The sequence below is a fragment of the Dendrobates tinctorius genome, unplaced genomic scaffold (genome assembly GCF_039654945.1).
Source record: "Dendrobates tinctorius isolate UK_male_01 unplaced genomic scaffold, ASM3965494v1 ptg000070l, whole genome shotgun sequence".
Lineage (NCBI taxonomy): Eukaryota > Metazoa > Chordata > Amphibia > Anura > Dendrobatidae > Dendrobates > Dendrobates tinctorius.
This window is the reverse complement of record NW_027361738.1, coordinates 81975288-82002600: the sequence shown is the minus strand read 5'-3', so window position 1 is coordinate 82002600 and position 27313 is coordinate 81975288. Positions and strand designations below refer to the sequence as shown.

Sequence of the window (27313 nt, the reverse complement as noted above, 5' to 3'; positions counted from 1 at the left end):
ACTAATAAAGTATTTTTTGGAAAATTATACAACTCTAGTTTTGATTCTGAAAGGGCTAGCTAGAATATTCCTTTAACATTTCTTACATATTTTATTTACTTACCAACATTGTATCAGGAGAACATAGTGATGGGTAAACGCCCCATCAACGCTCCTAGAACACCGGCAGCCGCCCACTTCTCTATGTACAGTGTTTACATAGTCCAAGTCCCTCCCCCGACTGTCCCCAAAACGCTCCTTAATATCCCAGGATTGTTTCCAAAAACTTGTGACAGTCCCAATGAATTTGAGACTATTTGTAGCTATGAATTCACATTGGGCAAATATCAGGTTTGCCGATCTAGTATATAATGTGAATGTCGGGGCCAGGTTTGTTGGTTTTTCTCCTGTCATCCAGCACTTGGGGTCACTTATTCTACCAGACCCCACCCAGATACACCCCTGCTCAAAATGACTAGAAAAAGAGGTGAAGAAGACGGACCAAATAGTAAAAAAATGCCAGTGAAGCCTCTATGGGCCCTACGCCGCAGTTCAGGTTAACCTTAGATCAATGCAATGTAATATATAGGAAATAAACAGCAACAAATTCATTTCTTTATTGAATTCAATATTGTGTTACAATGAATAAATGTCACTTGCATTCGTTCTTTGGGGAATTACTCCTGTGATTTGATTGTGGTCCACACTGTAAAACTTTTTTTAATCTTTGTAAAGCTAGAAAAAAAGTAAAATAGAATTATTAGCAATCAATCCCACACTTTACATTCTTCCTATTAAAAGTATGGAGCAAAGATGGAGAGTTTTTATTTTCAATGCTTTATTTATTTATTTTTACATGTGGGGTCTTTTTAGGGATTCTACAATCTTTCCGCACCCAAGATTGTAACGACAAAGTGACCAACCTGCAGATCTGACGGTCACCTACCATCTTTCCCTCTTCTGTCTCTAGCTCTTTCCAGTATGTAACTGGGATTACAAAGGAAATAGAGCGGATGTCATCTGACAGCGGCTCCATTCTGTGTGATTGGTGGAAGATCTGTGCAATCTGTCTATCATCTACGCCGGGAGAAGGTCTCACTATGGAGGAGAGCCCTACTGTATGAATACCCCAAGTAGAAGGAAAGCTCAGGAGATGTGATTAGCCGCCTGTTCACAAGGAGATTCACTTACAGACTTGTAAGACATCATACGGGACGGAGGTGGTTAGACGAAACCAGCCAGGCTCACCGCATTCAAAGGCTTTACCCGGAGTTATGTAAAGCTTCTCAGTAATTAACCGATTCCATAAATCCATCTCTGCTTCAAATGTCTGCGACGTCAGAAACTACATTTAAGAATAAAGGCAAGAAAAGTAGGAAGTGCATGAGAAAAGGTGAAAATCAGCTGGAGAATCCACCGGAAGGAAGGGATGAAAGAAGAGAAGGAAAGAGATGAATGCAAGTACAGAAGGAAAGGAAAGAAAAGAAAGAAAAAAGAAGAAGGGAAGTAACTACATCATGGAAGGTTGGGGAAGGAAGTAAGGAACGGGAGTAAAAGAAAGCAAGGAATTGGAAGAAAGTAAAGAAAAATGGAAGGAAGGAAGTAAAGGATGAGAAGTAAAAAAGGGGAAGGAAAGAAGTTAAGGTGGTATGTAAGAATGGAGAGGAGTACAAAAGGGAAGGAAGAAAGGAAGGAAGTTCAGAGAACAGGTGAAAGTGAGCTGGAGAAGAAGAGAAGATTCCACCAGAAGTAATGGCATGACAGAAAGCAAGTAAAGAAATTAATGAAAGTTTGGAAGGAAAGTGAAGAATAGGCAAGGAAAGAAGGCAGAAGGAATTAGGGGAGGGAGGGAAGGAAGTAACTACACAGGGGAAGAAAAAACAGGAAAGATAAGGAAGGAAGGAAAGAAAGAAAAAAAGAAGTCAACATAAAAAAAGAAGAATGGGGAAATGTACAAAAGAGGAAAGAAGGAAGTAAAGTAAGGATGTATGGAAGAATGGGTATTAGTACAAAAGGGGAAGGAAGAAAAGAAGGATGGATTGGAAGAAAGGAAAGGAAGGAAGATCACAGGAAGGAAGGAAGGAAGATCACAGGAAGGAAGGAAGGAAGGAAGGAAGGAAAGGAAGAAAGGAGGGAAGGGAAGGGAAGAGAAGGGAAGGAAGGAAGGAAGGAAGGAAGGAAGGAAGGAAGGAAGGAAGGAAGGAAGGAAGGAAGGAAGGAAGGAAGGAAAGAAAAAGATGAACGTCAGCTGGAGAAGGATAGAAGAATCCACCGGAAGGAATAGGATGAAAGAAAGGAAGTAAAGGGTAAGGAAGAAAATAAAAAGGAAGGAAGGTAACAGAAAAGAGAACAATGAGAAGTACAAAAGAGGAATGAAGGAAGTAAAGAAGTAGTGAAGGAAGGTAAAGAGGTATAGAAGAATGAGTACAAAAATGGAAAAAAGGAAGTTTGGGAAGGAGTACAAAAGGGAAAGAAAAGTAAGGATGTCTGGAAGAATTACGAACAGTTCAGAGGGTGAAGAAAGAAAAGAAGAAAGGAAAAAGCAATTAAGGACAGAAAATGTAAAAATGAAGAAATAAAGAAATGTAAAGAAGTGGATTGAAGGCAGTGAAGAACTGAAAACGGAGAGGGAGTACACGAGGCAGGGATCTGCACAGTTTTATGCATTTGGTCCAGACTAAGTAACAAAAACACATTTCTAGAGCAAACATCACTAGTGCCCATGTAGTACCCAGGTTACATGGCACAAGCCATTCTCAGATCCACTTGTTCATGTGTTATACGGGTGGATGGTGAAATAGTTGATGCGCACCGGTGTTGCATTTTTCCTGGTGATAACAGCTGCAGGGCGGGCTGTGTCCAGTGTGTCTTGTGTATATACCATGTTCCTAGCACTGGTTCTGACGGACATACCTTACTGAAATCAGCCCAGACGTATATCCCCGTGGAGCGGTGGAGAACCGGTATCCCAAGTTCCTCTAGCCCAGTAACCAGCGTCGTCTGAGATTCTCTAAGAAGTTCTTTATTGGTAGGAAAAAACACATTGTCCAACCAGTCTGTAAAGTAAATGATAGTTAAAGGGGTCATCACTATATTTATATTGATGATGTATCTTTAATATTGGTGGGGGTCCGATACCATGGGGGGTCCCTACGCAATGTGATGCTGTCCAATGAGTGCTGATAGATTGTGTGGACAATTGGATGACAACATCGAGTTCTCAATTATTGAAATATTGCCAAGAGGAACAACAGAGGGACTAGAAAAAAAATGCTCCAGAAATGTTATTTTATAAGAAATATAAGTATTGTGATTGAGATCAGATTGCAAAATCTAATGACTGACCTCTGTCCCGGAGTAACTGATAGACCATATATTGAATAGTTCCTGAACATTGGTGGAAAGTTGCCAGATGGCTTATGGAATTGACAACGTGCTTATTTTCTGTATACAGCACACCCACTCGGAGGCCATTCATTCCAAAATCCTACAAATTAATCAGAAACACAAAACATCACAGTTATTATTTGGCTTTGTTGGAAATATCTCTGCAGAACATGACAGCAGTGTGTGAATAAGCCCTTAAAGGATATGGACACCTAACAGTATTGTTTTTCACTTAAATGCATGTATTTTGGCCCAAAAATTATTTTTGCAATTGGGTTTCATTAAAAATTTTGCACCGTTTGACTTTTACAGGCTTTTTTATTTCTCTGCACATTGCTGGATACAGAATGATTCAACTGGGTACCCAACAGTGAGCTTTGAGAGTCTTTTTCTGAGCTCCTCTGTGCTGAGTTATGACCACAGGCGACATGAAAATTGCACATTCAGCTTTGACGTGGTTGTCAATCAAGAGCTCAGAAAAGACAAATCAAACCGTTACAAACTCCCCTGTGAGAAGGAGCTCACTGACTGGGTCTCAGTTAACTCATTCAGCAGCCAGTAATGTGCAAGGAATCAAAAGAGCCTGTAAAAAAACAAAGCTTGCAATATTTTTAAAGAAAACCAATTGCAAAAAAAATATTTTTTGCCTAAAATACATGCATTTAAGAAAAAAAATTTCCATATCTTTAAAAGGAACCTATGAATCAAAATGATCTTTTACTTTGTGGAGGGTTCAGATCTTACCTTACTAAGCCCCCATATAAAGTGCGTTCTCATAGGGTCTGGAAGACTAAAAATAAAAAAAAAATAAAAAAATAGTAATAATATTAATGACTATAAGATTCAAAGACTATGGATTTGTCTCTGACTTTCGGAGACAAAAGTGGTGGTTTCCATTTCAGTCCATAAACCCTTCTAAGATAGTCCTGTCATAAAGTGTGAGCAGTGGGTTGTGGTTGATTAGCTGTTAGGTTGATTTTTTTGTAATATTTCTCCTGAAGATCAATTTGATAAGTTTATAACTAATTTTTTAGGTTTAATTCTCCTTATTGCAAAGTAATGAATATTTGTAATATCCCTCATTACCTTATTTTGCTTCCTTCTATCCAAGAGACTATGCCAAGTTAATATCCTGTTTATGCCCCTTTAAAAGCTGCTTTCAATTGCTGCTCAGCAAAATCGATACACTATATTCATCAAAAGTACAAGAATTTCCCTGTCTGAGCACAGTGGTCGGAACAGAGAGGCTCAGACAGGGAAAGTCTCATACTGTGAAGAATATATTGTAAGGATGTTAGGAAGCAGCGGTTGAAAGCAGCTTCAAAAGGTTCATGATGCATATACTAAATACTCATAAAATTAGAACTATATTGTGCAGCCAAAAACAGCTCTGTATCAAGTTCCAGGCATGGACTCTACAATACCTCTGAATGTGTCCTGTGATATCTGGCACCGATACATTAGCGGTAGAACCAGTCATCAGCCATGTATACATGATGAACCTTAGATACCCTGTTGCCAGTTCACCGCTTGTCTTCCTTTGATCACTTTAGGTAAGTTCTAACCATTGCGTACATGACATAAGAAAACCTGCCAACTTGGAGTTCCTCCACCTTGATGTCCGTATTACATATTTCTATTATTTTTTGACAAATTACCGTCTCCAACAGAAGAACGTTCAGCTAGACTCCACCTTGATACTTACACACGGATGGACAGGACACTGGTAAAGTCGTTGTCCAAGACTGACAGCATGTAAATTTCATCTAAAATCACGTGCAAGCTATACCTATAGACAAGTAGGAAAAAAAAGCGTGTAAATGGATAAAACTAGTATTAAATTCTCCATCTCTGCAGCAATTTTGTGCTTCTGTACGATATGGTTAAGTTTTGCCTAATTTTTGATAACAGAAAAACATCTTTAAGGAGGTGGCACTTTTTTGTTTGCAGTAAAACACAAAAAAAAGTGAAGTACCACTTCTGGGCATAAGGTGGCGCTCTTACTCCTTTACATTTCCATGACACCTGTAACCATTATTAATCTTTACTGTAATCCAAGTGAATTCCACCGTTGTGTCTGCAGGTCGGAGTTTTGGAGACTTCACGTCCTCCTGATGATTTGTCCAGGCATCACAAGACACGATCATCTGAAGATGTAGATATATAGATCATTCCAAATTTCCATGCTGGTCCTTAGATAAAAGTCATCTTGAGGTGGCCAGTTTCAGATCGGTGAAATTAATGAGTGTTCGTTTCGGCCGATAAACATTCGAAATCCTTCAAAAGGCATGGGGCACCATGGATTTTTTATTTTAGGAGATGAATCGCACCGTGAATCGCACCGACTGTATCATTGGAGAAAAAAAAAAAAACCTCCCACAAGCACAATGCAAACTGTTTTTTCTACCCCGCTGCATAATGTAGGGCACAGGAGATGATACAGGTTGCGCCCCGTGCTACAGCATGCATGTCCCAGGCACAGGAGAGGATACAGGCTGCGCCCCGTGCTGCAGCATGCATGTCCCAGGCACAGGAGAGGATACAGGCTGCGCCCCGTGCTGCAGCATGCATGTCCCAGGCACAGGAGAGGATACAGGCTGCGCCCCGTGCTGCAGCATGCATGTCCCAGGCACAGGAGAGGATACAGGCTGCGCCCCGTGCTGCAGTATGCATGTTCCAGGCACAGGAAAGGATACAGGCTGCGCCCCGTGCTGCAGCATGCATGTCCCAGGCACAGGAAAGGATACAGGCTGCGCCCCGTGCTGCAGAATGCATGTCCCAGGCACAGGAGAGGATACAGGCTGCGCCCCGTGCTGCAGCATGCATGTCCCAGGCACAGGAAAGGATACAGGCTGCGCCCCGTGCTGCAGCATGCATGTCCCAGGCACAGGAAAGGATACAGGCTGTGCCCCGTGCTGCAGAATGCATGTCCCAGGCACAGGAGAGGATACAGGCTGCGCCCCGTGCTGCAGCATGCATGTCCCAGGCACAGGAGAGGATACAGGCTGCGCCCCGTGCTGCAGTATGCATGTCCCAGGCACAGGAAAGGATACAGGCTGCGCCCCGTGCTGCAGCATGCATGTCCCAGGCACAGGAAAGGATACAGGCTGCGTCCCGTGCTGCAGAATGCATGTCCCAGGCACAGGAGAGGATACAGGCTGCGCCCCGTGCTGCAGCATGCATGTCCCAGGCACAGGAGAGGATACAGGCTGCGCCCCGTGCTGCAGTATGCATGTCCCAGGCACAGGAAAGGATACAGGCTGCGCCCCGTGCTGCAGCATGCATGTCCCAGGCACAGGAAAGGATACAGGCTGCGCCCCGTGCTGCAGAATGCATGTCCCAGGCACAGGAGAGGATACAGGCTGCGCCCCGTGCTGCAGCATGCATGTCCCAGGCACAGGAAAGGATACAGGCTGCGCCCCGTGCTGCAGCATGCATGTCCCAGGCACAGGAAAAGATACAGGCTGCGCCCCGTGCTGCGGCATGCATGTCCCGAGCAAAGTGCAAACTCCAACTACATGGCTCATACCTGCTGGCAAACTCAAGACATTCTTTCAGTAAATGGGGAGAGTAGACTTCTCCTAAAGGATTTTGGGGATTTATTAGGATTAATGCTTTGACTCTGATGCCCTGAAAAAAAAAAAAAAAAAATATAAGGCACTATTTAATTTACACTAAAGAGACCTAGATGTCACAGATTTGGACTCAGGACCCCTAAGTTACATCTCTGCCATATTCCACACCAAAAAACGTGACGATTCCGATTCTATGGGATTGCTCAAGTATTTCCATCAGTTCCATAGAAACATGGGCACCTCTGCTTCGTTTAAGATGGGGCTGTGGATTTAAAGACCTTTTTTGGGGTCCCAGTGGTCGGACCCCCAGCTCTCAGTGATGTGTCCCCAATCCTATGGATTAGGGTTAATTCACAATTTGGGGAATAAACCTTTAACTTGAAATTGTACCTGCTGTTTTGCTTTCTCCATCCCTTCTTCTAACTTCTGTATCGTTAGTGAGAATGGAAGACTGTGATCTTCCGTTACCTGGAAGAGAAAATATAATAGTATTTATCCTATTTGTGGGGGATGCAGCAGAAGACGAGGGTCTCAGGACCCCAATATAAATCTATTATATAGGCACACTTGGTTGTGGAAGCAGTAAAAATGGGGACGCCCGCAGCTCAAAATCATTTGGGAGCCTGTGGCTCGAAGTCAATGGGGGAGCCTGTGGCGCAAAATTACGGACTGAATTTGCAATGTCCTGGACAGGAAAGGAACAATGTTTAAACAAACCCTGCCCGCAAATTGGCAATTCCGTCTGGGATGAGATGGGTTGGGTAGCTCGGAAAATATCTCTCAATTGCCAACACAGATATTGGTAATTATAGAGAACTCAATAATAAAACTCTGGCATCCTTCAGTCACCACTAGGGGCCAGTGAATTTTTCAAACAGTGCCAATACTTTTGTCCACCCTCTTTTTTATGTTTGGTGTGGAATTATATCCAATTTGGCTTTAGGACAATTCTTTTTGTGTTTTTTCATTTAAGACAAATTAAATGAAGATAATAATACCAAAGAATTTGTGTTTGCAATCATTTTCAGGAAGAAACTGAGTATTATCTGACAGAATTGCAGGGGTGTCAATACTTTTGGCCACAACTGTATGCATCACAAAAAAAAACATTAAGAGTAGACATTGACTTAAAAGGGGATTTTTATAGGATATGCCGTCAGGCCCGGATTGGCAATATAACCAACCGGGCATTTTCCCGCTGGGCCGCTGTCATGTGGGCCGCGGGCGGCAGTGCCCGAACTTCTGGCCGCTTGCCAGCTGCTGCGGCCACTGTGGCTCCTGCCGCCGGCCCTCTGCGGGCACGGCGGTGATAGATTCAAGTTCCTCCCGCACTGCAAGGAGATAAGCCGCCACGCCCCCCCCCACCCCCGCAGCCACTCACAGCGTCGCACTCGCTTGCCTGCTCGCTCTGTTCGCAGGACCTGTGATGAGGTCACAGGAGGGGAGGAGTCAGGGGGTCACATGATCAGGAGCCTTTGTCCAGACCCCCGATCGTATCACCCCCTAACTCCGCCCCTCCTGTGACCTCATCACAGGTCCTGTGCGCTCAGCCTTGCCTCTACCGTCTGCAAGACTCTGATTTGCTGTTGTCATGGTGCTGGTTGAGGTAAGTATGTGTGGGGTCAGGATTTACAGTGTGGATGTAGCAGAGCTGTGTGTGTGTATGAGATGTACGGAGCAGAGCCGTGTGTACGAGGTGTACGGAGCGGAGCCGTGTGTACGAGGTGTACGGAGCGGAGCCGTGTGTACGAGGTGTACGGAGCGGAGCCGTGTGTACGAGGTGTACGGAGAGGAGCCGTGTGTATGAGGTGTACGGAGCGGAGCCGTGTGTGTGTACGGAGAGGAGCCGTGTGTGTATGAGGTGTACGGAGAGGAGCCGTGTGTGTGTACGAGGTGGAGCCGCGCGTGTATGAGGTGTACGGAGAGGAGCCGTGTGTGTATGAGGTGTACGGAGAGGAGCCGTGTGTGTGTACGAGGTGGAGCCGCGCGTGTATGAGGTGTACGGAGAGGAGCCGTGTGTGTATGAGGTGTACGGAGAGGAGCCGTGTGTGTGTACGAGGTGGAGCCGCGCGTGTATGAGGTGTACGGAGAGGAGCCGTGTGTGTATGAGGTGTACGGAGAGGAGCCGTGTGTGTGTACGAGGTGGAGCCGCGCGTGTATGAGGTGTACGGAGAGGAGCCGTGTGTGTATGAGGTGTACGGAGAGGAGCCGCGCGTGTACGAGGTGTACAGAGCAGAGCCGCGCGTGTACGAGGTGTACGGAGCGGAGCCGCGCGTGTACGAGGTGTACGGAGCGGAGCCGCGCGTGTACGAGGTGTACGGAGAGGAGCCACGCGTGTACGAGGTGGACAGAGTGGAGCCGTGTGTGTATGGAGTGGAGCCATATGTGTACGGGATGTACGGAGCGGAGCCAAGTGTGTACAAAGCATACGAAGCGTGCTTTTCCCACGGACACAGGAGTACACGGCGGAGCCCCGAGGAGCATTTTAAAACACACACATGACGTTCCACCTGAAGTGATGTGCTGGAAGCTGACCGGAAATGAGATCATTTCTTGAGGAGATTGTGACGGAACCAGGAATGCTTCAGATCCATCACCGTGTCCTCCTCCGACAGCGCAGACAGCAGGATCGCCTTGGAATCGGGGATGCCGGCCATGTGAGCGGATCATGATGGGTCCTGCATCGGGAGGCTCAGGTGGGCATTACAATGGGAGCCGGGCTGCTATAGTATCTTTGTAGAATCTTTCTTTCTTTTTCTTTCTCTCTCTGTTCTTTCTTTCTCTCTCTAATCTTTCTTTTTTCTCTCTGTTCTTTCTTCCCCTCTTTCTTTCTTTTTCTTTCCTCTCTTTCTCTCTGTTCTTTCTTTCTTTTCTTTACTTCTTTCTTTCTCTCTCTGTTCTCTCTGTCTCTCTCTGTTCTTTCTTTCTTTCTTTCCCCTCTTTCTTTCTCTCTCTGTTCTTTCTCTGTCTCTCACTGTTCTTTCTTTGTCTCTCACTGTTCTTTCTTTCTTTCCCCTTTCTTTCTCGCTCTCTCTGTTTTCTTTTTTCTCTCTCTCTCTGTTTTCTCTCTTCCTTAGTGCCAGTCAGTGTGCCCATAATGCCAGCCACTGTGCCCTCAGTACCAGTCAGTGTGATCAGCAGTGCTAAATGGGTGCGATTAGGTGTGGACATGGGTGTGACTAGTTGTGAAATGGGTGTGGTTGGGCGTGGCCAAAATTTACAGTCTTTGTCCGTCTTTCCCTTCTTCGAAAGTTGGGAGGTATGATAGGGGCGGCTATGACCAGGGGGTCTGGTTGCCCAATAGAGAGCAGTTCTGCCAGGAATTCTGTAATCATGCATACAAAAGGGGACAGAGATTTGGGAGGAGTACTGTACCTAAAAGCAATAAATAGGACTGAGCTGAAATACTGGGCACAGCTCGGACTACATGTTATATAGTCGTGTTAATCTCCTCTCACTTCTTGTAAACTACAACTGTACAAAGATATTATATAGTCACCATGTGACTAGTGGGCCTGTGTAACTTCAAATGCCAGGGCTGAATTTTAGTCCCAGTCCGGCCCTGTATGCCGTTATTGTTTAATTGTGGGGTCCAGCCCCTACACAATCTTGGGGGGTACAAATTCCATGAGTCTAAAATAGCAATCATCAGGTGTATGCAATAGAACATCAGACCTGGCTGTTCAGGGGGACGTATACAGGCTGCAGGCCAGAATATGCTCCAGTGTATAGGGCTATCCTGGAAAAGTAGGGGGTAGGAGTCAGGAATCCATCTGGAAAAGACAGTAATGTGTAGTGGAAGGGTCAGGACAGCGTCACGTCAAGAAAACCTTTTTTTTTTTTTTTTTTAAATTCTTTATTTTCAAATTTAAACCGCACCATTAAACACAACACCATTTCACAGATACAGCTGGCGAAGTATTGACTGGGGGTCGGTCTAGAGTGGAAGGGGAGGAAAGAGGGGAGGGAAATGTGGGTAGGGAAAAATGGAGAGGGGAGAAAGGGAAGGGGAGAAGGGAATACATAATAATGAACAGAATCAACAATATCAACTAAATCAACAAAATGTAGCCGCTGGCATGGGCACAGGCATTCTATGGGTGTACTTTAGAAATTAGCGTGGGTGGGCTTTCATGTTGGAGCAGTGAGGCCAGGTACACAAGTATAAAAGCCGTCAGGTTAAGAAAGACATCAAATGACACTAAATTTCTCTCATAGAGGATTGTCCTCTAGATATCTAATCCACGGGGCCCAGGTCAACACATAAGATCTGTGATTAAAAATCTCCCAGCTAGACAGTTCCTCCAGACGAGAAATTTGATTTATCTTAACGTGCCATTCCTCCATTGTGGGGGGGGGGGGGCACATATTTCCAATGTACAGCTATCAGCTGTTTCGCAGCACTTAGCATCAATGGAAGAAGACCATGTTTTTTTGGTAAGAAATCCTTTGACGGGCATGAAAGAAGAACTCCGTAGCCCTAAGATTAGACTTTATTAATTGTAGTTTTTTGAGAACTAACTCAACGCCATCCCAAAAATTTCTCAGTTTAGGACAGTCCCAGAATATATACTGTATGTGAGTGGTGTCCTCCAGAGTTGAGGCATCTCCAACAAGCATCATTATCAGCAAGACCCATCTGAAAGAGCCTTGCGGGAGTCAAATGCCACCTGGTTAATATTTTATAAGAATTTTCCTGCAAGAGTACACATCTAGAAAAGCCCCGAGCACTGGATAGCATTCTAGATATTTGTTCCTCAGTGAACGTAGTGTTGAGTTCCATTTCCCAGGAGTAAATAAACGAGGGTTTAAAGTGTGCGCTCGGAGAGATAAGATGTGAGTAGATGCGAGATATAATTTTTAGCCGTGGAGGTGGAAGTTTAATTATAATATCCAGCCAAGACCAATTGGATTTAGTCGGAAATTTCTGTCTAAATTGTAAAATTGTACGTCGAGTGTGTTGGTTTTGAAGAAAATTAGTTGGTTGAGCCGTTGCACTTGGTGGCCAAACCCCTCTTTGTAGTATGTTATGACTATAAAAGCTACTCAATGTTTCTCTAGGTAAGGTAGACCATAAATTATATGGATCTTGAAAATCTAAATCTATTAGATAGGGTATTGAGCCAATCGGTGTCAACGTCGAGGGAAAAGTGTCCCCCGGGAGTTTCCCCAACACCAATCTTTTAATACGCAATGTAGTTGAAGTTATTTCGTCTAGCCTAAGAGTGACTGGTGGTTTAGCTTTAGTCCAGAGATAGGGTAAGCCCCTCGGGCCTAATAGAGCCAGGTCAACACTAACTCCCTCCCCACCTTCCGCACAAGACCCCACTTTTAACCATCTGCTAAGATGAATAGCTTTATAATATAAAAGGGGATCTGGGACCCCCAATCCCTCAGAGGAGACAGGATAAGAAAGAAGCCTATATGGCAACCTAGCCGGTTTTGATTTCCAGATAAATTTTCCTATTAGTGATTTTAACGATCCAAAGAAGGTCAGGGGTATCTGAATCGGAACCATATTCATGGTATACAATACGATAGGCATAATATATGCCTTAAACACATTAATGCGACCCATCCAGGACAATGTGGGTAAGTTATATTTATGCATCAGGTTTGTAACCTTTTTAAGTAAAGGAATGAAATTACTTTGAAATAAGTTAGTTGGGTCTCTAGTTATTATTATTCCCAAATATTTAATAGAGTTATTAGCCCAAGAGAATGGAGTCTGTGTACGAATGATGGAGATTTGAGAGTAAGGGAGAGTAATGTTTAACGCTTCAGATTTTGTTAAATTAATTTTAAAATTAGAGAGGAGGCCAAATTGGTGAAAAGTTTGAAGGATGATCGGGAATGCCTGAGACAGGTTGGAAATAAGGAAAAGCAGATCATCTGCGAAAGCTAGTGTTTTGAGTGACCCCCGACCCACTGACAACCCCTCTATGCGTTGTTCTTGTCTGATGCTTTGTATCAAAGTTTCTATAACTAAAATGAACAAGGATGGCAACAAAGGGCATCCCTGCCTAGTCCAGTTGTTAATCTCAAAACTGTTTGACAGAGTGCCGTTGATCCTGACCTTGGCCGTCGGTTGAGAATAGAGAGAGAGAACTGCTGTTATATACTGAGAAGGGAAGCCAAACCTAATCATTACCTGTTCCATGAACCTCCAGCTCACTCTGTCAAAAGCCTTCTCGGCATCCGTTGACGGGAGTACTAAGGGAACATTTCGGGTCTTGGCAAACATTATAGACTGTATGGTCTTAGTGGAGTTGTCCTTCCCTTCCCTGCCCCTCACAAAGCCCGCTTGATCAGCATGGATTAGTTTGGGTAAAAAATTGCTTATTCTGCCCGCTAATATTTTAGCCCACATTTTGATGTCTGCATTGAGCAGTGATATCGGTCTGTAGCTGGCACACAAATTGGGATCTTTACCTTCCTTCGGGAGAACTGTGATGTAAGCCTCCAGGGATTGCTTAGGGGGGAGCTGGCCCTCCAAATAGGTATTAAACAAGGACACCAGGTGGGGTAGGAATGATTTTATGAACTTTTTATAATATACAATGGGGAGACCATCTGGGCCTGGGGCCTTTCCATTTGGGATGGTAGAGAGAGTGTCTAAAACTTCTTTAGGAGTAACCGGAGCAGTCAATAGAGATTGGCCTTCGAGGGTTATTTTAGGAAGATTTAGTGGGATCAGGAACTCTTTGATTTTTTCTATAGCTGTTATTGGGTCTTGCATATTATCTGGTATGTTTAAATTGTATAAACTGTCATAAAAGGATCTAAACTCCTCGGCAATATCTGTGGTCTCAAAGATTGAAGAGCCATCTAAAGCTTTGAGTTGTCTAATAAACGTCTTATCTTGTTGCTTCTTAAGTAATGAAGACATAAGCTTACTACTTTCATTGCCATGGAGGTAGAACCTCTGTTTGCTTCTCATATAAGTTTTGGCCGATTGAATATTTAAAAGATTCTTTAGTGAATTCCTTAGCTCAGTCAGTTCAGTTTGTATCTTATTTACTTGAGATCTCTTATGTAATCTTTCAAGGGAATTAATTTGGTGCAATATAGACACAATCTGTTTAGTCCTTTCTTTTTTAAGATGTGAACTCAAAGCTATAAATTCTCCCCTCATTACCGCTTTATGTGATTCCCACACCACAGGTAAGGGCGGGCCTGAGTGTAAATTTGTTTGGAAAAAGAATTCAAGAGTGCCTGTCAGTTTCGTAATGTGGGAATCAGTCTAATAATGTCTCGTTAAGTGACCATGACTTGGCTGGCCGCAGTAGAGTTACTATGCCTATGTCGAGAAAAATAGGGGCGTGATCCGAGAGAGAGATGATGTCTATAGTTGCATTTTTGAATAATGGGAGATTGGCTGTTTGTGTTAATAAATAGTCAATTCTGTGGTAGCTACTGTACGGGTGGGAAAAAAAAGTGTAATCTCTGCCCGAAGGGAAGAGCGTTCTCCAAGGATCTATCAAATGTAATTCTTGTAAAGAAAGGTGTAATTTTCTCAGCGCCCTTTGAGAAAGGGCCGACTTGCCTGTTAAGGTGTCTAGGGATGGGTTAAGTGATACATTAAAATCTCCCCCCACCAACAACAAACCCTCAGTAAATAGCTTTAGGGTATTCATTGTTTTGCACAGCCATCCAATCTGGTTTCTATTTGGGGCATATAGGTTGCACAGGGTAATCTTAGTATTTGCTATAAGGCCCTTTAATATAATGTATCGGCCTTCTGAGTCTGATAGGCAATCATGTAAGACAAAGGGAACATTTTTTTTTTTAAAAGCAATGCTCACTCCTCTCGACGCCGAACCACCCGTACTATGGTACCAGGTCGGGTAACGGGATCTAGACATATCTGGGACTCTCCCCTTTTTAAAATGTGTCTCCTGCAGGAAGACTATACTAGACTTTTTTGAGTGCAAAAGGTTCATTACCTGGCTCCTCTTACCTGGGGAACGCAAGCCCTTTACATTATATGAGGCCACTACCATAGTGGCGAAATTAACGTTATCACCCATAACATAATAGGTGGAGCAAAAAAGGAGATGCATGTGTGTTCCACGCCAACGAACTACGAAAAGTAAAAAATACCCTAAAAACTACCAAAATAAAATAACATATATAACAAGAACCAACTACCTGCCTGCGGCAGAGGTAGGGGGTCAAACATACCTCCCATAACAGAACAGGGAATTACATTACAAATACACGAGTGGTATATGTTAACTTATAAGGCAGTTAAATGGAATCAACCACACATAAGCAAGTGTTAATCAAGTCAAACCAAAGTGATCTAGAACATGTCAGAGTTAAGCGAAATTTCTGGATCCATAGGTGATGAAATACGGCTAGAAGGAGCACAAGAAAGCTCAGGGAGGCATCTCTTTCCTCGCCCCAGATTTCCCTCGTTTGGGAGGCGTATGTCTCTTCACTGAGGCCCATTCACCCTGACCTCCTGCATAGGCATTGATAGGGGGAGGCGTGCGAAGATCCATGTCTAAAAGGTAGCCATGAAGGAATATCAATAGGGGCGATGTCAAAGGTGTCCCATATTCTGACTAAATCCTCGGGGCTCATTACTGTTATTCGTTTGCCGTCTCCATGTACAGATATTCCAAATGGAAATAGCCATTTATATAGGATTTTACGTGCGTAACACTTCCAGGAGGGGTCTTAGGATTCTTCTTTTTGCAAGGGTCAACGGCGCAATATCCTGATAAAGTTGTATAGCAGTTCCTTCATAGGAGAGATTTTTAATGTCTCTTGAGGCAGACAAAATAATATTGGTGTCTAAATAGCTCAACAAGCCGCAGATCACATCCCTCGGTGGACCCTCTCTATTACAATTTGGTCACATTTTTCTTTTGGGATTAAAAGTGCAAAGATCTCTTTTGTGGATTTTTCTAATATTTCTGTAGAGACACTTTCAGGCAAACCTTTTATCCTTATGTTTTTTCTGCGACTCCGATTCTCCTGATCTTCTAAGGCCAGAAGAGAGTTGTTGAGCTGTGTTCTGTGGTAGACCAGATGATCTCTCATGGCGTTGGAGTGGCTAATGAGAGAGGACTGAGATGATTCCAAGGACTCCACTCTATTACCAATATGCAACAAATCTGCTCTCATACCAGATATCTCAGTGACCAATGGTTTTAAAGCTTGATCTAGTAATTTTTTGAAGACTGATCTAGATAGTTTCCCAGAGTCTGATTGGGTAATATCACTGCCCGAAGTCTCATCACTTGAGTCCGAATCTTTGACATGTTCCTCCATAGCGACATTTGTATGAAGCTTTTTAGGTGCGGACCTAGCCGACACCGATTTATTTTTCAGAAATTTTTCCATTTCACTCTGCCTGCCTTGATATACACCAGTAGCCAACGGTTTTGCACGCTCTTTATTAGATTTAACCATTCTGCCTAATTGAAGCGTGCGTTTAAATCACCACTCGTGCATTCAGAAAAAGCTGATTAAGGCATGTTCATATATGGAGATAACCCCATGCGGCTTGAAAGATGATGAGCTGACATATGTAGATATCTGTGGAAATAGGGCGGAATCAGCGCTCTAATGTGGTGCACTAGGTGAAAAGTCCCCCACTTCCGCGGCACAAATCTAGGCCGGTGTCAGCGTCTCTAAAAGGTGAGAGTGGCACCCTCAGACTCCAGATCGTCCCAGAACCCAGGCAGACGTCTCACTCAGCGAGACAGAGGACCACCATCAATCAAGCTTTGCAGTCCCAGGTAAAGCTAATACTCGCTTCTGCTTGCAGCAGGAGCGTCCACCGCAGGCCCCCCAGGCAGTGCACCGGGATCACCTAGCGACGTGATCACCCCCCGCTTATCAACCGGGCAGAGAGCTCTTCAGGTGTCACCGCTGATCCTCAGTATCACTAGTGCGCGTGCGCCGGCTCACCTCACTCTCCTCCGGTAAGCGAATCCGCTCCCTGCCTAGCAGCCTCTCTTCCAACAGAGGCCCCGGGCCTCCCACCGCTGTCGAGGGCCCCCTGCGATCAGCTGTCCAGGTTCTGTCCACAGGAACACCAGGCTCTAAAGTCCTCCAACGCGGCAGCCAGAGTAAGCACCGCAGGAAGGAGTAAAGATGGCATCTGTCCTCTGTTGGCGCCAAGGCCCTCTCCCCGAGGCTGTTCTGTTTCCCGTTGTCGGTGCAGAGAGCCGCGATTCTCCTTCTCCTCTCCGTCCCTCTCCCCCTCCTCCAAGCCCAGCTCTCTTTGAGGGGAGTTTTGTCGCTTTCTCTGGGGTCAGAAGGGGTAAATTTTGTGGCTGGCAGCGGGAGCTGCAGCGAGGCACGTCTTCCCTGTAAGCGATCCAGGCCACGCCTGTTATAGCACATATTTTTCTACGTTATCTACTATATAATCGTCTAATTCTGTCTGTCTCTCTGTAACGGAAATCCCGCGTCGCTGATTGGTCGCGGCTGGCCGGGCTCCACCAATCAGCGACTGGTGCAGTCCGGCCACGAATTGGCGTGGAATTCGAACAACGCACGCCACCGTCGGGAGATCTGCAGCGCTAGCCGCTGATCTCCCGACGGTTGCCGCGGGTCATCTCCTGCCGCACGGATTTGCCGCAATCAGCGATATTGGTGCGGAATCTTCATAAATAAACTACATACTTATTCTAGAATACCCGATGCATTAGAATTGGGCCACCATCTAAATGTAGTAGTAAATATAGACGGACAGATACACAGACAGACAGATAGATAGATAGATAGATAGATAGATAGATAGATAGATAGATAGATAGATAGATAAAGGATAGCTGAAAGGAATGGAGGACTTCCAAGTCTTTCCTGTGTACACCATAGACCCCAAATCTTACTGAGTCCATCGCGGTCTATGACGACCTTACATTGGATGGAAATGGTCGTTTTAGTGATAACTTTTCCTTTCTGGTCGCATCATTTCTAATTATTACTCCATAGTCATTTATTCTAATGAGGAATCCCTATCTAATATTAATTATATTTACAGATTTTTTGTTTTGTTACTAACCTCCTGGATTACAAATGACAGCGGAAAGAGCGCACAGGACGGAGCAGCACCCGTTCATGATGATTATCTATGGACAGGAGTAAAATGTCACTATATATCACTAAAGGAATATGAGAAACCCAAAGATACGTTACTTCATTATTAAAGGGGGTCGCACATGGTGTTATACCAGCACTGGGGACTCTTCCACCCCAGGATGGGTGGAGGTCTCGGAGGATGGACCAACTCCCATCATAATAAAGCGGTGCCCTCCGAAATCTATCATGGAAAAACCCTTGGACAAAGTGTGCTCCATCCTACACGGCAGGGGGCTGGACTGGTGGCCGGTTGCACACGGCGCATCAGTTGGAAGAGGGTGCGGTAGAGGATTTGATGCCTGTGGTTCCTGAACACCCCAAATCCTAAAACTATCACTTAGGTATTTGGTAGCACGTTTATTATGGCGCTATTTTTCATACAGCTGGATAGATGTCATAATTCCCCTGATGAGTCAATTCACGATGAAACGTGTTGGGAGACACTATTTGAGATAGAGACCACTCAGCAAGGCAAATTCAAACAAAAAAGGAAGCACACTGTAGCGCCATAGCATGCAAACATGAAATATGAAAAATGAATTGCATTACTGCATTAGAAATATGAAAAATTGAGAAAGCTTAGTGCATAAAATGGCCAATTTATGTGTACATGGAAGCCATGGTAAGGCGTTTCTCGTATTCCAGGACCTAACCTAATGCCAATCCTCACTTAGACTAAAGTCTTCATCTGTATGGGAACCTATGTAAATCCTCTCCTTAGACTGAAATCTATATCTCTGTGGAGGGGTGGTGGCGCTGCTGTGATTAAAAACGCCTGCGGCTAACAGGTGGAGTGCTCAGTCAGAAGGTTAATGAATACAAATTTAAAAAAAAAAAAAAAAGTGGATATATGTGAGGCTATTATGCCCTTTCAGTTGATACATAATCATACTAATATAGACCTGTTTGTAAATGTATAATTCATGAGACTAATATCTTGCAATCCAATAAAAAGCAGGATGTACTGTGTATAAATCTGCTGGTAGCAGGATATATCTTGTATAACGGCTTGATAAAATATACAAGGTCGATTGGTCCTTCTAATAGAATAGGCGGTATAGCACAGATTGCTATTTTACTTGCACTTTTTTCTTGGCACGAGCACTTTTTTGCATTATTTGGCACTTTAATGATATTTTAAATATAATAATAAATGTTACATTTTAATTTTCCAATCTGCTGAGAATAGTGTACATCTAGATTGGGCATATTGGGCCCCTGCTTGATAGTCAGCACATTTATTAGATTGCTTCACACACTAGTACTGGGTAGCAGTATTTTTCTTAGGCACTGTACAGTATGTTAGTTTTGCCAGACGGCACCGGTGGCAGCTTATCTCCTGGAGAACGAGAGGATTGTACTTCGGAAATCCAATGTGCCGGATCCTTCTCTCCCCGGACACCATCTATCATGGGAGAGTCAGGAGACCCCCATACACATTAGATTGTAGGCCAACTCCAGGTTCGGCCGACGTTAGTCTAATATGTATAGGGGCCTTAGAAGAGGTGCTGTAGAATGCCTAGACAGGTATCAGCGTAGGTGCTGTGACCCCAGGCTCGGGTCTCCATTAACCATTTCCAGAAAAGCCACATTAAATTTCGGGCCGTGCAGTTGCCCCTGACCCATGCGATTGGGCTTTGAAACAGCAACATCGAGTACAGTAGGAATCTCTTACGTTATTTGGATTTAGTGGGACCGGAGAACGGCAATAATCTGTAAGAAATCGCGCTGCTTCTTCCCGGAGGCTGAAACACAGAGGAAAAGAACAGGTACAAGTCACTACAAGCACCCAGAACTATGTTGTACAACTATAAAGCCTAATTATACACTGCATATATTTTTAATAAAATCTCTTAAATATTATGGTGCACTTAGTCTAGAATGGCTGTATAAGCCTTTTTATAAGTTTTTCCTAGCCTATAGAGATTCTTAAAATGCTTGTTTCAATAGTGGTTGTCACCTGGAAAATAAGCAGAAAAGTAAGGAAGAATGTAACAGGAATACTCTGTTAGCAGAGATCACTATATAATATATATATATACATATTATATATATATATATATATATATATATATATATATATAATAAGTGTCACTGAGGCAGGCTGTGTTACCTTTTGATGCCCGCAAAGTTGTTATATCCCAACAGTGATGGCTCCAGGTAGGTCATATCAGGCCTCATAAGCTGAGATATAAACATAAAAAAGTACATGTCAAACTTAGAACAATTTAGTAGAACTATATCTGCTGGTCAGAATCAGTCTGTATTTGTATAAAACTTTAAAAAAAAACACAGACACATTCAGGGAAGCTTTTTTTTCTGCATGCATTTTGGACTCAAAATAATTTTTGCAGTTGGTTTTGAACACATATTTTGCATTGGTTTGGCTTTTGCAAGCTCTTTTTTTTCTTTACACATAGATGGCAGTAGAATGTGTTAACTGAGGGACCCATCATTCACTGGAGCATCATATATGGGGCCCATTATATATGGAGCATTATATGGCACCCATCATACACTGGAGCATCATATACGGGGCACATTGTATTTGGAGCATTATATGGGGCCCATCATACACTGGAGTGTCACATATGGGGCTCATTATAACATATGGAACATTATATGAGGCCCATCATACATTGGAGAATCATATATGTGGCCCATTATATTTGGAGCATTATCTGGGGACCATCATACACTGGAGCGTCACATGGGGTCCATTATACTGTATGGAGCAATATATGGGGCTCATTATTCTTATGGAGCAATATATGGGGCTCATTAGTCTGTATGGAGCACTATATGGGGCTCATTATTCTGTATTGAGCACTCTGTGGTGCCCATAATACTGTATGGAGCAATATATGGGGCTCATTATACAGTATGGAGCACAATTTGGTGCTCATAATATTGTATGGAGCAATACATGGAGCTCATTATTCTGTATGGAGCAATATATGGGGCTCATTATTCTGTATGGAGCCCATTATTCTGCATGGAGCACTCTGTGGTACCCATAATACTGTATGGAACAATATATGGGGCTCATTCTGTATGAGGCACTATGTGGTGCCCATAATACTGTATGGAGGACTATACTGTCCAGTTTCTAAGCTATTGTAGATATCACTCATGTAATGTAAGAAGTGAAATCTTTGGCATTGTTCTATACTATATTTCTCTGTCGTATCTGTGCATAAGGAATTGTGGCATGTGTTAAAGGGGCCCATGAAAACCTGGAGCCAGACCTGGGGCTGAGACCCTGATTTCAGAGAGATGTCACTTATTAGGCTGTGGGTTGATGTTTCCATACAATTAGTGTTTTATCAGCAGGACATAAAGTGCTTTTTTTCTCTGCCGAACTAGCTGCCCTCGTGCCTCCTGGTCCAGCCATGCCACCAGCAGTGTATATAATTAAATCTAATGAAAGGAGCTAAAATTAAATATAAGACACATTTCCTATAAAAAAAAACTTTTTAATTCGAAGGACAGGGGAAACCTGTGTTCCATCAGGATTACTCACCCTTTCTTTTAGCAAATCATAGCAGACCTTGTTTTCAGTGACCCCAATATTGGCAAACCCCTGAAAAGAAAAGATAGGTATATATCAGATGGGAGGACAGAACGGATAATACCATGAGAGACAATGGCAAGCTGGGCCATCCCTATGGCCGCCAAGAGGAAATTTTGTGCTGATTTTTTTCTGTGCAGCATAGCCTTAGTCTATGGAGGTAAAGCCCTTTCCCACCATATGGACCGCCAGGGTTGGAATAACTTACCTGAGGATTACTGTGCTTGTCATATGGATCCTGCAAACACATCATAAATCCCTTTTCCAAAATGCCAGTTTCTGAGACAAGTTCTCTTCCTCTTACTGAAAGACTTTCCATGTCGCTCACCCTCCTCAAGAAGCGCCGGAAAGACTTTGACACTCAAAGTGTGTGCTTAAAATCCATAAAACTTTACATATTAGTATTAGTATAGGAACCATAATGAATATCATTAAAGATAGCTAGGAGCAAGTTCAGCAGAATCTAATTTCACAAGACCGGTGTTAGATTATAATGTAGGAGGTCTAGGCGACCACCCAAGGAACCCTGACGGCCCAAACATATGAGGCACATTGCAGTTTTGCATCTCCAGAAAATTGCATCAAAAACTACATTTTGCAGAGATTCCTGGCTGGCAAGTCATACAGAAGAACCCGTCCATAACTGTGTAAATCCAGAAGGGAGAGCAGCTGGAATCCCCACAGATTAGAGTGTGAGCTGCTATCTAGGGGTCTGTATTTAGGGCATATGCAGTCCATAAGAGTAGACCGTATCTTCTCTGCATGTCTCTGAGCCCAGTCTGCACAGGAAATCCCTGAACACATTCAACATCTGTGAGATGAACTAGAACGTCAGCTAGAGCTTCTCCGCAAACAGCAGTGATTGACCTCAAAAACCCTCTTTGGGCAAAAGTGGAGACCATTATGGCTGCAGAAGCAACGGCAGTAAAAGACCCCTTTGGTCCTTCCTCACAGCTTTTAGCTTCTCAGGCTAGATACCCCCCATATAGACTCTCCTTGTCCTCGGGTGGACACTTATTTCATCGGCGATCAGTATGAACTGTCACACTCCCCACTGAGCATTCTAAGACACAGACATCATCATCACTGCTCCCTGGTACAGGCGGTGGTCTCATATGCTACTTAAGAATAGGCCAAACACCTTTCAAAGTCACAGGGACAACAGCTACATCACCATCTAGTTTGGAAAAACATTCTAAGAATTAATAATGGTCCATAACTCACACCCTCACAGAACTAACGCTTGTCCAATCTGTTCTTTACCCATTGAGATCTTCGAGAGTCATTGTTCACCTTTCTACTTGATCACACTCAATGGATGGGATAGCCTTACATCTTAAGCTTAAACAGTGCAAAACTGTCCCAAAACTGTCCCAGAACGGTCCTCAGACTCTGCATACAAATCCGACACCATCCCAAACTTCCAAACCAGGAGAAAATCAGATCAAGTACTCACCAATGAAACCTCTGCCTCTTTCAAACAACTGTTCTTTAGTCTTTTGTCACTCTGCGCTCTTCACGGCAAACACTACTACCTTCCTACATGCGCAGCTAAATTTGCCAAATAAGAATCCATCCACACCCTGTCAGAAATTACTAGGAGGATGCACCTCCAATCAGAAAACATATTATAAAATTAGTTCTTGCCAGAAGTTTGGTTTCTTTCTAGGAGTTCTCCACACCCTTCCAGGAAAGAAAATCAGTGTGACAACGCCTCCCCATTAAGATGCTAATGAGTTATGAATCATCATTTTCACAATATATAAAGATAGGAAATAAATATGGAGGAATCCGAGAAACCAAATTACCAGTAAGAACTAATTATATTATCTCAAATCCTTGACAGCACCACAGAAAATTAGCAAAACATCAATTTATCCTCAGGGGATAAAAACTTCACGTTACCTTTTTGATCAAGTTGGATAAAGTATTTTTGGCTACATTCTTCCCTTTGTTAGGTCCATTCAGGTGTTTTGCTAGGATCTTAAAATCCTATTCCAGCTTTTTTTAATTCCCCATTCATTACCTTTCAGCAATGTATGTTCAGTGCATGCATCAAAATGGTTACCGATCTCCATCTTCAGCCGTTTCCAGCGCTGTCCCGGCCCCTCTCCTGAGTCATGTAACCACAGCTTTCTTCCCAGCTTACACCGCTGACCATTAGATCCTTCTTTAATGTAAGTCTGTGAGAGCCTTGTTCTTAGTCTCATAGACTTAAATTGAGAAAGGTGTTGTAGTGAGCCGGCAAGTAACAGCTGAGGTTGTATGATTCAGGAGAGGACTGGAATGGCGCTGAAAACGGCAGAGGACGGCAACTAGTAAGCATTTTAAAACAAGGGAATTACTGATATTTAACGATTTGTGAAATAAAACAAAAACAAAAAAAAAAAAACACTGGCGTAGTACTTTGAAGATTAGGGGTCCAAACACCAAAGCATATGTACAGAATCCCCACATCATGCCAAAGACAATCTGTAGAGGTAAGGCCTATATACACTGGCTCAGCAGCACATGGTCCATGGATGGATATTACTTTTTAATTATTTTTTTTACTACTGCCCATACTGGAAAATACAGCCCTGATCAGATGCAGTCACCACCAGCGGAACACCGTCACACTGCGCCTATGCGAATTCCACGCAGGCGCAGTGAATCATTCGGCTGATCCCGGCGGCAGATGCGCGACGTGTCTACAGGCAGAGGAAGCCGGTCACATTAAAGGGGTTTTCCCACGAATGAAAGTTCATTTTAAAAATAGTCTGTGTCTGACCGTGTACGGAGCATAGCACAGCTCCTGGGCAGGGGAGGAAGCAAAAGACCATACTGACATTACAGCAGGGGATCACAGAGGATTCATTTTGTGAGGTAAAATATTTCACTGACTGTTTATAAACAATATTTTACCTCCCAAAATGTATCCTCTGCAATCTCCTGCTGTAATGTCAGTATTTTCTTTTGCTTCCTCCCCTGCCCAGGAGCTGTGGTATGTTCTGTACACGGTCAGACACAGGGGTGAGAGAGACAGAGCACAGGGGGAAGACAGCTCAAATGGAGAGAGCACACAGCACAGGAAGGAGAGAGACAGCAGACAAGGGGGAGAGCACATGGGGTAGACAGGTCAAAGAAGAGAGCACAGACGGGAGAGGTCAGCACATGGCGAAAGAGAGAGTGGATAGGTGGATGAGCACATGGGGGGGAGAGATTCTAAATGCTGCAGAGCCTGCCCCCATCGTGACATTACCACTCTCCCGATGCGATAGCATCAGGCCTCCATCTAGTGTGTATATATATTATATACATATAACTGATTGATCAATAATTAGTATCATAATTAATTGGAGTGTTGAAACCATTAAAAATAACTTACTACAATTGGACACCTCCTCCATTGAACACCGAGCACAAATAGTGAAAACGTCCCTACCGACGTACATTGTACATACGCAGCTGAGGGAACCCCAGACAGATTCCTTCATATATGGGACCATGGATTAATTCTCAAACAGCCCTCCCAGACTAGGACAGATAAGATTGGAGGTAAGAAGTGTAGCATTTTCTAGATCGACATAGACGCCAACTATTTTGGGATTTATGGTAAATGTCGAATGACCGGTTTAGCGAATATCTCCCTGCACTAAGTGTTCTGTTTTCTTGCATATATTTTATGCATATTTAAATATGTTCTACCTGTAATGTGAATGTTCCTTCTTTTTTTGTAATGGGACATGCCAAATCTTCGCACTTGCCAATTGTTAAAAAAAAAAAAATAGGAGATGAGCTACATACCCTGAAATGACGGCTACACAGTTTACATAGCTGCCTTGTTCCGGTATGTATTGTATTAAAAATAGAAAACCTACACACCTGGAGTGTGAGGCACACTGTTTTTAAGGAAATATATTTATTACATTTAATTAAAATAGGAAATTATTAAAAACATACATCTAATATAAAGACATAAAAATATATACTACGGACCAGTGAGTATTGACATCATTTACAGACTGATAGGTATAAAAGTATGGAGAAGGTGTATATAAAGTCAACAATATTGAAACCGAATAATTAAATAAAAGCTGGATCCAAAACAGGAAATATTAGACATATAGTATGTAAAATGGACCTCAGATAAAAAAAAACAAAAAAAAACGCAGTATGGTGGGTGAAGATGTCAAATCTACCAAGTACAGAGGTGGATGTGTGGGTCAACACAAGTAAAAATGCACAGTGGCATATAGAAAACCTTGACAGTCCAAGAAAACACACCTGACTTGCGTTTCGCACCTAGCTTCATCAGGGGGTATTAAAAATGTCCAATGGCATGCAAGTATCTTTAGATCAAAAACATTTTGAGGCCACATTCCGTCTCTAATGGGACTAGCACAGACAAGCCAGCGGTGTGAAAAGAGAAGAGAATCTGATGGAACTGTTCAACTGTAGCAAACCTGGCACCAACTGGGTACGTCGATGGTGACATGAGCAACGTTTTGGGTTTCTTGACCATGGAGTGAATTACCTGTATGATGGAAGGAAGGAGAGCTATTTGGCTTTTGGAGCACAGATTTTGCTACAATAGTTTGCGGGCGACATTTGCAAAGCTACGAAGGTGCCAGAACAGCAGAAAACCCCCAAAGGTGCCCGATTTTAGAAACTGCATCTCTCAACGAATTCATTTACAGGTGAATATTTTGTAACATCCGCACCAAACTTTTTTTTTTTTTTTGGAGCATTGCAAATCTACCAATCTAATACCCATACATTATATGCCCATACAGTTTAGATCCCCTGCTTAATGTAGCACCCCCATACATTGTGCCTAGCTTGTGCTATGCCAAACATGTGGCCGCTTACTGAGGTATAAGCACAGTGTGCGTCTGAAGGAGGGGGGGCATTTGGATTTGGGAGAGCAGAGTTCACTGGATTTTATTTGAGGGGTGTGAGCCATATCACTTTTCCAAATCTTTCTTCTACTAGTAACGTGGGTTCCAGCGACAGATGATGAACTTGAGTGGGGGCTGGTTTTGTGAGGGATAAATAAGGAGTTTTATCAGTAATATTTTGGGGTACATTATATTTTTTGATCGCTTCCAGTATATAGGCTGGATCACATTCTTGTGTTCTACGTCGGGGTTTCCGTGTAAATCCCACAAAAATATGATTCAAAGTGTATGCACCGTTGGCAGTTATGGGTAAGATCTATATGGGGTTATGACCTGGTAACTTGTCTGTGAGGGACAGATGGTACAGTGCCTTGCGAAAGTATTTGGCCCCCTGGAACTTTTCAACCTTTTCCCACATGTCATACTTCAAACATAAAGATACCAAATGTAAATTTTTGGTGAAGAATCAACGACAAGTGGGACACAATTGTGAAATTTATTGGTCATTTTAAACTTTTGTGGAAATTCAAAAACTGAAAAGTGGGGTGTGCAATATTATTCGGCCCCTTTAACTTAATACTTTGTTGCGCCACCTTTTGCTGCGATTACAGCTGCAAGTCGCTTGGGGTATGTCTCTATCAGTTCTGTACATCGAGAGACTGAAATTCTTGCCCATTCTTCCTTGGCAAACAGCTCGAGCTCAGTGAGGTTGGATGGAGATCATTTGTGAACAGCAGTTTTCAGCTCTTTCCACAGATTCTCGATTGGATTCAGGTCTGGACTGTGACTTGGCCATTCTAACACCTGGATACGTTTAT

The 27313-nt window shown here is 43.3% G+C and overlaps 1 protein-coding gene across 3 annotated transcripts; it reads right to left on the bottom strand.

Moving 5' to 3' along the window:
- Positions 1 to 572: 572 nt before the first annotated feature.
- Positions 573 to 23228, bottom strand: LOC141095739 (1-aminocyclopropane-1-carboxylate synthase-like protein 1). 3 transcript variants are annotated; one of them, XM_073582022.1, is made up of 15 exons: positions 23072 to 23228; positions 21824 to 21988; positions 21568 to 21627; positions 20158 to 20228; positions 19720 to 19789; positions 17968 to 18034; positions 10617 to 10714; positions 7332 to 7409; positions 6896 to 6996; positions 5072 to 5155; positions 4111 to 4156; positions 3325 to 3466; positions 2893 to 3035; positions 1171 to 1324; positions 573 to 714 (listed from the first exon to the last, which is right to left on the bottom strand). In XM_073582022.1, exons 2-15 carry the CDS (start codon positions 21932 to 21934, stop codon positions 632 to 634), a joined length of 1308 nt encoding a protein of 435 aa, XP_073438123.1. In that variant the 5' UTR covers positions 21935 to 21988; positions 23072 to 23228; the 3' UTR covers positions 573 to 631. The 3 variants fall into 3 exon arrangements, with proteins under 3 accessions (XP_073438123.1, XP_073438125.1, XP_073438124.1); XM_073582024.1 differs by lacking the exon at positions 21824 to 21988; XM_073582023.1 differs by lacking the exons at positions 10617 to 10714; positions 17968 to 18034.
- Between the last annotated feature and the right edge of the window lie 4085 nt (positions 23229 to 27313).